Source organism: Nyctereutes procyonoides, unplaced genomic scaffold (genome assembly GCF_905146905.1).
Source record: "Nyctereutes procyonoides isolate TBG_1078 unplaced genomic scaffold, NYPRO_anot_genome, whole genome shotgun sequence".
NCBI lineage: Eukaryota > Metazoa > Chordata > Mammalia > Carnivora > Canidae > Nyctereutes > Nyctereutes procyonoides.
Genome location: NW_026575048.1, coordinates 38,741,089 through 38,756,131, shown reverse-complemented (window position 1 = coordinate 38,756,131; position 15,043 = coordinate 38,741,089). Strand labels below are relative to the sequence as shown.

Genomic DNA, 15,043 nt, shown 5'->3' with positions numbered 1-15,043 from the left:
GATTAAGGTGAGAATTACATGAGATTATGTCCATATAATATCCGTTATAAAGCCCAGTGTGTAGCAAGCGTTCAAGAAATGCCAATTATGATGATGGTGAGGATGATGAGGATGGTGATGAATCCGGATAGTGATAATGGTGGTGACGATACTACTGCCTGAGACCCACAGTTGCTGTTGAAATAAAAAATCACAAGACCACATCCGGCCAACAGGACAAGGAGGGGGCTTCATGACCTCAAACCCAAATAAATGGTCAAGGACTAATTCCATCAATGTGTCTGCCAGCCCTTGCAAATGCTCAGCAATGTATCTGAGAGCAAGCAGCAGCAGGCACCATACATGTGCTTTTCGGCAAAGCACTCAATTCCACTCACAGAAGCTAGCCAGCCTAGCTCCAATATCACTAGCATCATGAAGCTGGAAGTGGCAGAGGTTAGAAAAGAAAAAAGGAAAATAATAGCTCTGTATCAACACAGTCCTGACTCAGGGGTAATCATAGTGGCATGGACACAAGGATATTGAAAACAAATTAGCCTTTATCTGTCAAAACATTCTGAGATGGTTATAATTGATATGGCTCTCATTTGTAAACTTCTTAACCCATGTTTAGTCCTCTCAAAACCTCATTTCCATTCGTGTTCCACAAACCCCAAATCTACCCTGCCACTTTGGCTCTGCTCTGGAGAACCTCCATTTTATTATTCTGGGTACAACCAAGAGTTGTTCACTGGTACTCGCAAAGTTGGGTCCCCTGTTTTGGGAAAATAAATTCAGATCCTCTAAGTCTGTTAAAGCTTAATACCATCTTCTCCATAATTCAATGAGCCACATTACTATATTAAAGCCTTTGAGAAGTCCTACAGTGTTTCAGGTTAATTTGCTATATCTCAAAAGAATTTGCCCACAGGGATATATACTGTTAGTTGGCCATCCAAAAGTCATCCCAACCCCATTCTTGACATGATGGGAAAAAAACAAATTTCCCAATCTCCCTTGTAGCGATGGATAGCTATGGGATGCAACTCTGCCCAATGGAAGATAAGGGGAAATCTGCTAAGGGATTTCTGGGAAAGGTGTTTTTCTCTTCTTAAGAGAAGAAAGGCCTGATCCTGCTCCCTGTTTTCTGCCTCTGAGTGTGGTGGAACTCCCATTCTCGTGACTAGAAGACTCACAGAAACACCCACCCAGAGCCTTGACATCGCTCACTAGAATAACAACAGCACTCACTTACACCTAGATTCCTTGTAAATGATTTTCATCAATTTCAAGACATATATTTTTTCATCTCTGAAATGGGATGTGTTTTACAATTATTGTTGCCTTGACATCACTGTTACTGCCTACATATGAATGCATTTAGTTGTTATTGCCATGGCATGGACTGGACAACTGAGCTGAACTGAGTGTTCCATTCAGAAACCATTAAGAACCACCTGAAGAAGAAATGAGAGTCCAGGTTGTCTGAAACACATTCCACTGACACCTCTGGTAAGATCAAGAAAGTGACAGCATTTCTGAGTGGGTATCAGCAGCACAGATGAAAATCCCAGAGACAATAGCTCTGTATCACCAGTGCTCTGGAAGGCAGAGAGTGATACAGCATGGTCAAATGGCTACTGATGAGCTCCACTGCAACTGATTCTGAAGAGTCAGACACAGAAAGTCAAGAACTGATGTTAGGATGACCTCAGTTTATTGCACTTATATGTTCCCTTTAATGTATGTACAAAAGTGACGCATAAAGATTCTATGTCTACACAATTCTAAAAGAGTCCTTTCAATAAGTAGAAGTAAACATTCTAAGTGCAAAAGCATTATGTCCTAATTTAATTGGCAATATTTTCTTCCTTAGTGGTATAGAGGATAACAATGTATCTTAGAAACCACAGCACTTTAGATTCAATGGAGTATGCTTGCACTTCCAGGGAAGTTTTCTCTGACCATCTCTGCTCCCTGACATATGCTCTCAGTACAGTCTGTATTTCTTTGTAGCACTTCACACGATTGTATTGAACTTTAATGTTGTTTGTTGGTTTGTCTTTCCCCCTGGATTGCTTGTTTTATTTACTAGTGCAGCCTTGGTGTCTGCCACTCTATCTGATATATGCTGGGGGTCAAGGAGTTGAATAAATGAACTGGTGGCCATTTCCTGAGCAATCTCTTCAGTAAAGTGCCACAACCAGAAATCCGTACCTCCACCCCAGTGTACCGGCCAGGGGCCCAGACCTGAAGGAGTATCCTGTTGAGCAGGAACTTGAGCTCTGCCTTCAAGGAGTGTATGAGAAATGCCAGAGGGTTGAAGGGTGCCAAGGACAGACGGTGCACATCTGAGAGGCCAGGCATACACAGGAAACTACATATGACCTAGCCTGGGAGGACGTGGGTAGGTGAAGATGGGGACCAGGTGGAAAAAGAAGTGTATTTCTTAGTCACCTGTCACTCAGAGCTGCCACTTGATTCCATGACAGAGGAGGTCTTTGCAGTTTTGTCTGCTAAGGAGATGGGAGTGTCAATTATACCATGTTAATGGACAAATGAACACATCTTTGAAAGTGCCTGCCAGAAGGTCACAGGTTTCTTTTAAATCAGCTGGACCAATGGAGGACAGGGACAGGAGTGAGACCTACTCTTCACTGCACGCTCTCTTTTGTGCTTTTAGAATTTTATACCATAAACGTATATTACCTTTAAGAAATCATTACCGTTTCATTTTTACAAACACAGCACTTTCCCAAGATCACCTTGAGGATCCCATTTTGTAAATACAGGGCTTGCATGATGCTGAAAAATGCCATCTAGATCAAAAAAGAATGACATGGAAACTATTTTAAATAATAATAATAATAGGGACACCTGGGTGGCTCAGTGGTTGAACATCTGCCTTTGGCTCAGGACGTGATCCCAGGGTCCTGGGATCAAGTCCTGTATCAGGCTCCCCACAAGGAGCCTGCTTCTTCCTCTGCCTACGTTGCTGCCTCTCTCTGTCTCTCATGAATAAATAAAATCTTAATAATAATAATAATAATAAACAAATGAGAGAAGAGAAGGAAGAGGCAGCATATTTAGTCACTGTCCACTCAGAGAGCCTAGTCTCAACTCTGCTATGAAGGGCCTTGACTAAGTCGCCTTGGTCTTTCTCAGCCTTGCAAATTAAAGTATTTGAACAAGATTCCCTTCCAAGTGGAAAATTCTGAGTTCAAGAATCTATGACCCTCTTCTGTGGCCCATTATCTGGCTCTGACTACAATACCAAAATAAGGGTTTCTAGAATTATTTGAAAATCTCTAGAATAAATGTTGGGTCTCCCATGGTAACTCTGATGGAGGAGTAGTTTCCAGCGTGTGTGTGTGTGTGTGTGTGTGTGTGTGTGTGTGTGTGTGTGTGTGTTTAAATTCCTGCATTGATGTCCTCCTCAGCCAACACTCAGCTTGGAATGTGAGACATAAGAAAAGCTAAAAATGCTGGGGCCCTTTCATGAACCAGGGTCAGCCTACTTCAGGTACATCTGAGCCAGTCCCTGGGCCTGTCATACCACATGTCAGTACCATTCTTACCAGCCCACCTCTGGAAGACCCTCTCCATAGCCTATCATCATGGCATTGGAAAGGGAGATATACTCGGCCTTCCATGACAACAAATCTCTTATTTACTTATAATCTGTTGTACTCGTTAGCTCTTCATTCCCTATGCTGTAATAAGTATGTCTGTCTAGTTTTGTTATTGTTGCTTGTTTACATGTTATTTAACAAACCCACCTCGCTGCTTTCTGTGTACATCAACACAACATGTCCTGGTGGTTCTTCCAGGGGTGCTCCTAGAAGCCCCAGAAATCCCACAGAAGTGCCTTGGAACAAGGGAGGGTAATCCATTTCTGATTATTTAATCTTTTTTTTTCTAGCTAAAACTCTTAGAAAATTAGACTTCAAGAAATAAGCTGTATCACTGACCTATCAATCTGAGATCTTTAATTTCTCCCTCAACTGGTAAGAAATGAGAAAGCCACTCAGCCAACACACACCAAATTCTGTATGTTTTGATGTTTTTCTTTTCTAAAATTATTACTTTAAGTAAACTCTATCCCTAACGTCGTGGGGCTCAAACTCTCGACTCTGAGATCAAGAGTTACATGCTCTACTGACTGAGCCAGCCAAGTACTCCTTTTGATGTTTTTCTTAGAGGCGGGGGTATGTTCTTGGAAAATCCAGACCTTTAATAATCTGGTATTCCAAACAAAACAATTTACCACTAATAGGATGCCTGCCATTAGGGCCCACAGAGCCCAGATTCAGCATAGCAGCTAAGCTTGGCTGCAAGCCCTTGATGAGGTCCTCTTTTCCAGAGGAACACACCAAGTCACAGGGGAAGGCTCCAGCAGAGCCTTCCCAGGTACCGAATGCCTATAACTAATGACAGAGAATAAAGACAACAGGTTTTAGTGAGTGAAGCAATTGATAACAAAGCCACCAGCATAACCACATTTCCCACTGGTAATTCAAAAAGAGTTAATGCTTCCTTCTAGAAGGGTACCCACTCGCTAACAAAGTTAACCTCTATAGCTACACATGCTCCACATCAATGGCAAGCAGGATAATAATCATGCTGGATAAAGATGAGGGGCCTTGATTTTGACATAACATTAGATTAACAAACAAAGAAGAAAGAAAGACAATTTCTCCCAAAACAGCATCAATCATCAAATTCAACTCATTCTCCGGGCATTTAACAAAGAAAAATTCAAGTAAGTTAATCACATGTTAGATGCTACTGAATTAACACAAAAAAGAGGCTCTGGAAGGACACTGAAGTGGGACTGGCTCTGGGATTAACACACACGTACACACACAGGTGTCGGTAGGAGAAACACCTGGTTCGGATCCAGACCACAGGCTGGTGGGCAGAGGTGGGGGCTGGCCTCTCTACCCGACTGGATCAGTTTGGAGTTAGTCACACCTCTCAACGGGGTTACCTGCCCTTCTCTGAGGTCCAAAGAGGAGACAAAATGAAAGAGTCGAGCCACCTGACAAAGGGGAAAAGAAAAAAAAAAAAGCCATGGGCACCAAGCCTATAAAACAGGGTTGAAGGGAGCCATGCTGTCTTCACCTAGGACACTCCTCACTCACTTGCTCACTCACTCACTCCTTTCTTCCTTCCTCCATTCACAGTGGGTGCAGAGGGAGTGTTTACAAAGCTCTGTGTGAAGCCTCACAGGGGAACAAAGATGAATATGAAACACGATACCCAATTCCTACTCCCAAGGAGCTCACAGTCAGCAGCATCTGGACACAAATGCACACAAGGCAGCAAATGACAAAGATGACACAACGTGGGGCCGATCTTCAGAGGAGGGAGAGATGTCAGCTAGCTGCCCTCTCATCTGGGGGAGGTATCATGCAAGAGCTCAAACTTGAGTGAAGCCAGGGCTGCATCATCAAATAGAAAAGGGAAAATACTGTGGCTTGGCCTTCAGAGTCAAGCCTGCACCCTGGGGATAGGGTTTCGGGGTCACCAGGAAGGACTCTCCACACACAGCTGTCGTCTCTGTCCTCTTATGTAGAAGTCCACCACCGAGTCCCAGATGTGAAACTTTGCCCCTTGTCCAAGCTTTCTCCGTGGAGAGCAAAGGCCCTGTGGGGAGGTTAATATGGTAGGGAATCCATCTTCCTGGGTGGGGAGGGATGTTGCTAACTAGACTAGAGAGGGAGAAAGGACTAGGGTGGGGGGGGCAGGCATCCACAAGACAGATTTGTTTTGCTGTTAGTGAGCAGTGGAGCTACAGTTATATTTGCAAATATGCCCCCATTATCACATGTGATGAAGCTTTAAAGGAACTAACTAGATCTTACGGTAACATGTATTTGTGATGCATACTCCTTCAACTTAGTGTGTACCACATCCTGCATTTATGTGTTGTCCCAGCCTTGCCTCAGGGCAAAGAAGGAACCTGCCTTGGTGCCCTGTGCTGGCTGCCTTTTGCATATTAATGCACTTTCTTAATTCCAAGGGACATCTGATGTAAAATGGTCACAAGAGCAAGCAGACAACCTTATAAGTACCTGGGGCTGTGACAGGCCCTAAAATTCTCAGAAGCAGACAATCATCTCTCAGGTACTAGGCCTGGCTTCTCAGGGCCTGGTGATGTAACCCAAGCACATAATGGTCAGGAAGTGTCAAGTGTCAGCCCAGCATGGGGTGATGGTGGTTTGGGGAGAGGGCCTGGGGTTGCTTGGAGTGATGCAGGGTACACAGGACTGGGAACCAGCAAGTTCACTCTGAACCCAACTTGACAACTAACAGCTGCATAACCCTGGGTGAGCCACTCAACTTCTGGGTCTCAGTGTCCACTCCTGTGAAGTAAGGGGTTACAAAGACAGCGTCTAAGGCTCCTGCCTGCTCTGGGACCCACAAGTTTGACATTCCTTCTCTCTTGGGGGAGGGCAGGTGCTCACAGTGACAAGCTGACCCCAGGGATCCACCCACCCGGGGCTGAAAAGGAGGAGGAAACAACTGTATGGAAAGTCAGGCAGAGAGCAATGAGGGACCTGAACCTGAGGGCTGGAGGGTGGCCTTCCCAGGGTGACCCAGCACAGGCAAAGCGGACTGGGACCAGAGCACAGGCAGCACTAGGTACTGTACTCACACTACCACATCACAGAGAAAAGAAGGGAAGAGAGTCTAGATCCACGTGAGAGGGAAACTCAGCTTCCTATCCGGAAGAGTCTGAACTGTAAATAGCTTCCCAAAGTCAGTATCTGGCATTTCTTTTATTCTGCTCAACAGAATAATGATCAGCCTCAGAGATCAAACCAACATACAGGAGAAGTGAGTAATAGGCAATCTTTATTAAGCATTTAGTATGACTTCTGCATTCTGCGTAGTCTTTAGGTACACCATCTCATGAGTGTTTTGTGACAGGCACTATGGTCATGTCCACTTTGCAGATGAAGAAGCTGAAGTTCACAGGGGTGCAGCAGTAAGTGTGGGAGCCGTTTTTTTTTAATGGAGATTATTTATATATTTTTTATTTATGAGAGAGAGAGAGAGAGGCAGAGACACAGGCAGAGGGAGAAGCAAGCTCCATGCTGGGAGCTCCACATGGGACTTGATCCCAGGACTCAAGGATCGTGCCCTGGGCCAAAGGCAGGCGCTAAACCGCTGAGCCACCCAGGGATCCCCAGAGCTGGGGTTTTTAATCTACCTCTGCTTACCTCCAAAGCCCACCTGTGATGCTAAATGTTGCTCTATTAACTGACACAGCTAAAAATATGCACGACAGTCCTTCATTCCTTTAATATTGACTGAGCACCGACTAGGGATGCAGATAAGACATGAAATATAACGATCACAGTAGACTGCCATGTGGGGCCCAAGAAGCAGGAGAACAGTTCCACCTGGAATCAGAAGAGGTTTCCATGGAGAAGGTGGCATTTGACCTTGAAAGGTGGACAGGATTTCAAACAGGTGGCAACAGGGGCAGATGAAGGACCAACAGGAGCTGAGGCAGGAAAAGAGAAAAGTCTAGAAATAGCACACAGATTTGCTATTTCTAGAACAGCACAGAAGGTGGTGCTGTGACTGCAGTACAAGAGGAGCCAGAAAGGTAAGGAGAGACAAGACAAGGCTGAAAAGCTGGGATCACAGCTCAAACTGGATGAGAGAGGAGCAGTGAATACATGAGTGGCTACTGCACTAGTCCTAGCTGAAAGGAAGGGGGTGGGAAGAAGGCCTGGAAAAAGGGAAAGAATGTCAAATGGGCACAACTTGAAGAGTAAGCGAGAAGAAGGAAGAACCTCAAAGATGACTGAGATCTGATGCCTGGAGGCCTGAGGGGGTGAATGGTGACTTCATTGTCATCAGACTGATGGGACACAAGACGAGGGGCAGATTCACAGTTAGGAAACATTAACTGTACGAAGGAAACAAGAGGAGGAGAAGTTCAGTGGAAGGCAGAGAAGCCGATCTGAGAACCAGGGCATCAGAGGACAGCTGAGGTGAAGGAAAGGATGAAATGATCCTGGGAAGGAAAGGGGAATGAGGTGGGGCTCTGGAGAAATTCCACCCAACACTGCAGGGAGGGTGGTGGGTGAGGGGAGAAGGAAGGGAGCAAGCAGGAGAGGAGAATCAGGGAGGAGGATGTGACCAAGAAGGTGCCACATTGCCACAGCCAAGAAACAGCTCTTTCTGCTCACAGGTGATCTTAAAAAATGCCTTCTCAGACCTCCTAGGTTCCACCAGGCTCCTTTCAGAGACCAGGTAAGCAGGTGGGCTTCTCTCTTCTCACTTAGACCCTTGATGCATCCAGCTACATATAACCTCCACAGGTAAACTTGGAACAGAAGGGGCAAGAGACATCTGCGTGAGCTCCCAGTTCTTCTTTATCGGCTGACTGGTGGCTCTGCAGCTTATTTGTTTTCCTCTGCCTAAACATCTACCAGGTGCACAGAGGTGAGGTAGCTGTCCTGGTAGAAACACAGGAGAAAAGGAATCCAGAAAGATGGAGTGTTGCGGACAAAGGTGAACATGGCAGACCTGCACTGGCAGGAAGTCTTGGGTGATTCTGCATCAACAAGTTGCAGAAAGCTTAGCTTGAGTGCAAGTCGATTTCTTTGGGACGTAGAGGGTAGGCAATACTTCCAAACTTTTCCAGCAGGTTGTCCATAATAGTTTAGATAATCTTGGTGTGTAAAACTGGTTGCTGTAGTGAATTCTAAATATTAATTTTATGTCACATGCTCCTTGGCTAAAATGGAAGAAAGAAGGCTAACTTCACCTAACCTAGCACAATGGTTGGTTAATGTTCCTCAGCTACTTGGATGGAGGAGACACGGGGTGTGACTGTGAAGTGAGACACGGGGACGTGGAAGGGAAAGCAGTCTTTTCTTCTTCCTTGGAAATACTTTCTGAGCATGAGTCCATACAGGGAAGTTTTATAAAAGGGAAATGAATACCTTCCCTCTGATGAATTATAAACACATCGTTTACAACTAATCAGTACACAATAGGCAGCTAGAAAAACAACAAACCAAAGGCAAAGGCAAACAACTCCAGTCTGGCCAGAAGCCCCAAGTCACTAGTCTTACAAACTTCTGGGAATGAGCTTCTGATTCCAAAAATAGTTTCACGGTGGTTTGAAAGCAGAATTTATTTCAAGCAAGAAGTTTAGATAAAGCAGTGATGGATAAAAGATAAAGATATGGAATTAAAGATAGAGGAATTTTTAAAAAACTACACAAACTGTTTTGTAGAGTTTTATTTTTAAGGCATAATTGAGTGGGAATTTAAATAATGAGTGGGAAAACACCAGGATTTGTCTCTCTGTGGCTTGTTCCCAGCTGTTAAAATGCTGGGGCTATAACCAAGGTTTGGCTATACTCTGGTGGGTGCTGACCACACCATAAAGTAGAGTGCCTGAGTTTTGACTGGCAAATTGGGGAAATGGAGTCATGGTGTGAAAGTGGGGCTGGACCAGGGAAGAAGATGGAGAAAAGAAAGCTGACACCATGGGTGTCACTATAAGCTGCATTTCTATTTCCCTATTTTTGCTGATCAACCTCGCATACAGAGGCCCCAAAGTGCTGAGTGGGTAAAGGAGGGGTCCTGTCAAAGCTAGGGCACTGCAGGTGAAGGGGTGGAAATAAGGCAAAGATAACCCAAGAGGTTTCAGAGAGGACTTGGGCAGTGCTGCCAAAAAAAAAAAAAAAAAAAACTCTGTGATGATGGAAACGTTCTGTATCTGTGCCAGCCACCTGCTATACTATGGCTGCTGAGTACTGGAAATACAAATGGTATGACTGAGGAACTGAATTTTACACTAACTTACTTTTAACTAATTCATATAAATAACCACTTGAACAGAGCAGGACTAGAGAATCAAAAAAGTTTATTCTTCGGATCAATCAACAAGGTTTGATGAGTAGCTATGAGTGTAGAACACTAAACAAGTAGGTACTGTTAGGTTCTTTATTCTGTGTTTTTTTTTCTTTTCTAAGCAAGAAACAAAGGAAAAGAATCTAGAGACACTCACCTCCAGAAGCTAACAATATAATAGGAAATATTAGATTTGAGGGAGAAAAGCCCATACACAATCTGGGGCAGAAGAATCCCAAATCCATAGAATGCCAACACTACTTGGAGCAGTGTATTAACCAGATGACTTTACCAATAATATTGGTTCCAGTGGAACTGTTCTAGGGATAGGATCTCTAGAGAGAGTAAAATAACATTATTTTCCAAATTATGAGACAAGTAAAAAGGTTGGTTTACCAGGCCTAAGAACTGGGCAGGTGGAAGAGACCTAATATATGCTTCCAAGCTCAAGAGCCATAGGGTGCCATGGACACTTCAGTTTTCAAACTTTTGATCAATTGTTTTTCTCACATGGTTTCTTTTGTGTGAGGATGTGCTTCACTTATTCTAGAGCATTATTTTTAAAAAGAGAGAGAGACTTCCAATTCTAGTCTTCAAAAAACCTGGGGCCCAATTTTCCCGCTAGGTGGAATTACTGGCTAGGAAACATCCAATATCCAGGCGCAGAGCCAACTCGGAGACAAGGGACATTTAGACAGATGGTCCTAGAGAAGGGTGTCCTCAGGAAGGAGACAGAGCAGTTTTCATAGAAAGAAAAGATGCATCGACACTTCCAGAGAGAAGGATTAGACCTTGGGGAAAAGTGGGAGTGGGATGGAGATTAGTAGGCCTGGGGAGGAATTTCCCATGTGTAATTGTGTTGTTTTTGTTTTTCTAGTTCTAAGATAAAACAACGTTAACATTAATAACAACTTACATTGGTACAATATGGTGCACAAAGTTTCTTCACTTTTCTTGATGATGCAAAAATCCTGCAAACCTTCAATTTTGGTTATTGTTTTTTTGTTTTGTGTTGTTTTTAGGGACAGGGCTCAGGACTCAGTATTACAAGAAAATAAAGGATTAACTCAAAGTGTGGCTGCATTAGGTTGTACACCTGAAACTAACATAATTTTACATGTCGATTATACTTCAATTAAAAAAAAGGAAAGAAAAAATATAACCAAGAGATCTCTTAAATTCTATACTTCCCTTCTGGGAGGCTTTAAAGGATGGAAAAAAGAACAGAAGACAGGGGAGCAGTGACCCCTCATCCAAGCACCTGACCCCTAATATGTCTGAAGTAAGAGATGTCTCTCAGTTGCCTCACACTCTCTTGTGGGTCCATTTAGCTAAATGCAGTAGATATTTAGAGTTAGAACCAATTTGTGAGTTGAGGGTGTTTTTTGGGAGGAGAGAGGCAAGGTATAAGAGTCGTAAAATGGAGCTATGAGTAGGGTGACCCTAATTCCTGGTTTGCTTGGGACAGGCCTCATACCTATTCCTGGTATAATTATTCCAGCACCCCTTTCACTCTCAGATGTTCTGGTTTGGACATTAAAGTATAGTCACGGGGGATTTGCCAGGATGCTGGGGGGTTTTTCCCCCCTACAAAACTGCTCTATTCCCCTGGGGTAATCACCAAGGTTGTTCAGGGCTCGGCTGGGTGCAGTGCACTGTGCTAGGCTCTTTGGAGCATTACAGAGAGGGAGAAAAATTTGTATTCCCACCATAGTATTCCCCAACTGGCATGAAGTTTTAAGGAAATGAAACACACACACACCTCACTTTCTCATTCTCAAGGTTAATGCTTCTAAGAAGCTAAGTCTGCATCCCAGGAATGTAAGTGAAGTGCTCTAACCCTAATCACCTGGGCACTTCTGGTTCTGGATGGGGCCTGAGGCAATGACCTGTACAGAGCTGGCTGCTTAAGAATCATCTGGAGAACTTGTTAAAAATAGAGATTGGGCCTACTGCCTGAGATTCTGAATCAGCACATCTGAGAATCTATTAAAAAATGAAAACAAAGCTTCCCAGGTGGTTTGGACATGAAAGCCAGATTTGGACTCACTGGTGAGTCATTATCCCTTGACCCCTGCCTGAAGTGATCTGCTGTTGCTGTGGAAACCACTGATTTACCCCTCAGCCAGACTGGATTTTACTTCTTCCTTTTTTTTTTTTTTTTAATACACATCTGTTTCAAAAATAGAGGGCATTATTTTTGGAAGAGAAGCTGTGTTTCTCTCTCAAGATATTTATATCAAGAGAGGGAAAGCAAAGCCCCCAAAAGGCAAAAAGTTTTCTCATTTGAAACCAGATTCAACAGGAAGCGGGCACCCCTCACTATTGTAGCACAACTAGAAAGAACTAATGAGCGGTTATTTCCTGAGGCAAAGTTTCAGACTGTCTAGAGCTTCCTTCATGTTTGGTTGTTGTAGGGTGCCTGGCTAGAGGCCTAGGCTCACAGGCTTCCCCGGGTGGTCTGAGGGGCTGGCGGTGGCTGGCCAAGATGGTATCAAGACTCTGGAGGCTCCAACTTGAGGCAGACCTGGAAAAGGATGGCCCTACAGAATTACTGTCAGAATAACATTTACACACATGCTGCTGTATGGCCAGGAGACCCACACTGAACCACCCTGATAAATACCCATCTTCCTTCAGGCTTCAGAAGCAGAGGAGATGGGGTGGAGAGAGGGGCAGAGAGGAGGTTTCTGTAGCTCTATGTTGCAAACTTCACCTGATGAATTAACAATTTAGCAATTTTGAGTTCTCTTATCTTTCACCTTAAAAATAAAAGCACAAAATGGTTACATCTCAAATAGAAGGATCTTGATATTCACTGCTCTTTGTAAATCCTGATACATCTCCTTGGGATACCAAAGTGGAATGTCTCCTCTAAAGATACTCACTGGGATCTATCATTTTGCCAGCAGCTATTGAACTAAGGGGGACACCTCATTACAGTTTGGTATTATAGAAGGAGCTGGTCCTTCTCTGATTAGGAATCATTCCCTTTTGGTTTTCCTTCTCTCTCTCCCAGCCTTTGTATGCAGAACTCCTTGACTTCTGGTGGACAGTACTTTTCAAACAAACACTCAGCCCCAAGTGGTAAGTCTTTCTTCCAGAAATGCTCCTAAAGTGCTTCTCTTGGTTCAGGACACAGAAACTCAGCTCGGTCCCCTGACCCAGCTGGCTGTGAACATGCTCCATCCCACCATCCACTCAGAGCTCATGGAGCACCAAGGTCAGTATCCTCTTCCAAAGCCTTTCACAACTCTGCCTCCCTTGCCCTCAGTCATCACCTAGGGACATAAGGCTTCCCTTTGATCATACAACTCACCTCCCAGACAGTTTGTCTGCCCAAACATTGGCATAACTGCCTCTCCTCCACCCCTTGCTGAATATAGACCCCTCCTCTACATTTGGGCTGAGGGTAAAGGATGTAAGCAGGAAACACAAGGCAATCTGCTGAATTTACTCCAGGGGGAAATACTACCAATTTAATATTTCAGGGCTGAGCACATAATGAGAAACCGAAGCAATAAGGTGAATGTGATGTGAGAAGAAGCTAGGAAGGACTACAGAGGACATGAATGGGGCTGGATGGAAAAGAGAAGGAAGTGATGTCTACATCACAATGTCCTGCACGACCAGTGTTTACTTCAAACCTCCTCCAGGTCTCGTTGCCACTGCTATACACATCCTCCTCCTCCTCCGTGTCTGAACCACTCACCTCCTCTGGTACCCTGGGTTCCCCCCCGGGTCTGCTGGACCACATGAGCGTGGGGCCACCCACTCACTCAGGTAGTCTCCCCACCTGATTATTTTGAGTTCAGGTGTCTTTCCCAGTGCACCCTGGGAAATTGCAGAGAAGAGCAATTCTTTCTCCCTTTTCTTTCCTCTTTCTCCCAAGTTTAAGCTTCAAGTAATTCAGAGGTTCTTAATCTGGGATATATAATGAGTTTCAGGAGCTCTGGGAACCTCTTAAATATTGCACACATTGTGCGTATATGCATGTGTGTGCATGTGCATGATTTTCTGGGGGCAAGAGTCACCAATTTCTCCATCCAATTTTCAAAGGGAACCTCCCCCAAATGAGGAACCCCTGACTGGTCCTGAGACTGTCCTGTGCTAGTTGCATGGGTGATGAAGAAGCAGGGCAGGCTGGAGGGGAGATGCTCAAGTGGCTGTGGTGCTCAGGGTCCCGAACAGTACCTTGGAAGCAGCCATCACCGCTGCCGTGGCTGCCACATTCAAGCCCCGCTTCCCGAAGTGCACAAGGGCATCGTAACTTCGGTCTTTTGCTTGGACCAGGCAATCATCGATTTCCTGTTGAAGGTAAAACAGAGACACACTGAGTTGGAAGGCTCAAATAAATCTCTGTTCTTTCTCCCTCCAGAGCACTGGGCTTGGCAGCTTGCCCAATCATGGATTCTCACTGGGACTGAAAAGTCATAGGCACTTTGGGGGGTGTGTTTGACGGGAAGGTAGCCAGGAGGAGGGAAAAAAACAGAAGAGATAGATGGAAGTGAAAGAGGAATTTTGAAAAAAACAGCAACTTACTGATCCAAGAAGGTTTTTCCGAGCAATACCCTAGGATTGTTCCTAAAGTCCTCTAGTCTTCCAGAAAGGCTCCAAGGGTCCTGAATGTGGACCATCCAGCCATTCTACACACAGCCACTCTATAAGACAATGAAGGAACTGAAGGGGGAGAGAATGCCAAGAATGGAACATCTAACCTCAGACCTCAGACTGGCTGTCAGGTCTTGGCAAGTGTTTAGCCTTCTACAAAATGAGGACTGTGACAGTACCTAACTCATGGAGCACAGTGAGGATTACATGAGATCATTCCAGTAAAGCATCTAACACAGTGGCTAGTTTCAATAAGTGAGAACCACTGCCACCTTCTTATCTCAAAGGAGTCAGGTCTGAAATTCTTCTATTCTTTAGCTTTTTCATACTATATCCAAATACCTACCCATGTAGGTATCAAGGGGGAGAAATGAGGACACAGAAAGAGATGAGTGCTATTTTTGTTGATAAGGGAGATCATTTTACAGATAATGAAATAAAAGCAAAATGAGAAGTCATCCAGAATCCTCTCCAGGGTCAGGGGAAGGTTGGAAAGAGGGTTGAAGTCTCTCCCCCAGGGACAAAAATAGTGGTTTACTTCAAATTTACATCAACTCTGGCTTAT

General features: G+C 44.4%; 1 protein-coding gene across 3 annotated transcripts in view; it reads right to left on the bottom strand.

The window, feature by feature from the left end:
* Positions 1 to 15,043, bottom strand: part of REEP1 (receptor accessory protein 1) — a 104,661-nt gene that overhangs the window by 17,304 nt on the left and 72,314 nt on the right. For 2 of the 3 annotated variants that reach the window (XM_055327122.1, XM_055327121.1), the window contains exons 5-6: positions 14,062 to 14,175; positions 4,868 to 5,020 (exon numbers count right to left, since the gene is read on the bottom strand). In XM_055327122.1, coding sequence (XP_055183097.1) covers positions 4,868 to 5,020; positions 14,062 to 14,175 — 267 coding nt within the window. The remainder of the gene's footprint in view (positions 1 to 4,867; positions 5,021 to 14,061; positions 14,176 to 15,043) is intronic. The other variant, XM_055327120.1, reaches the window with a different exon arrangement.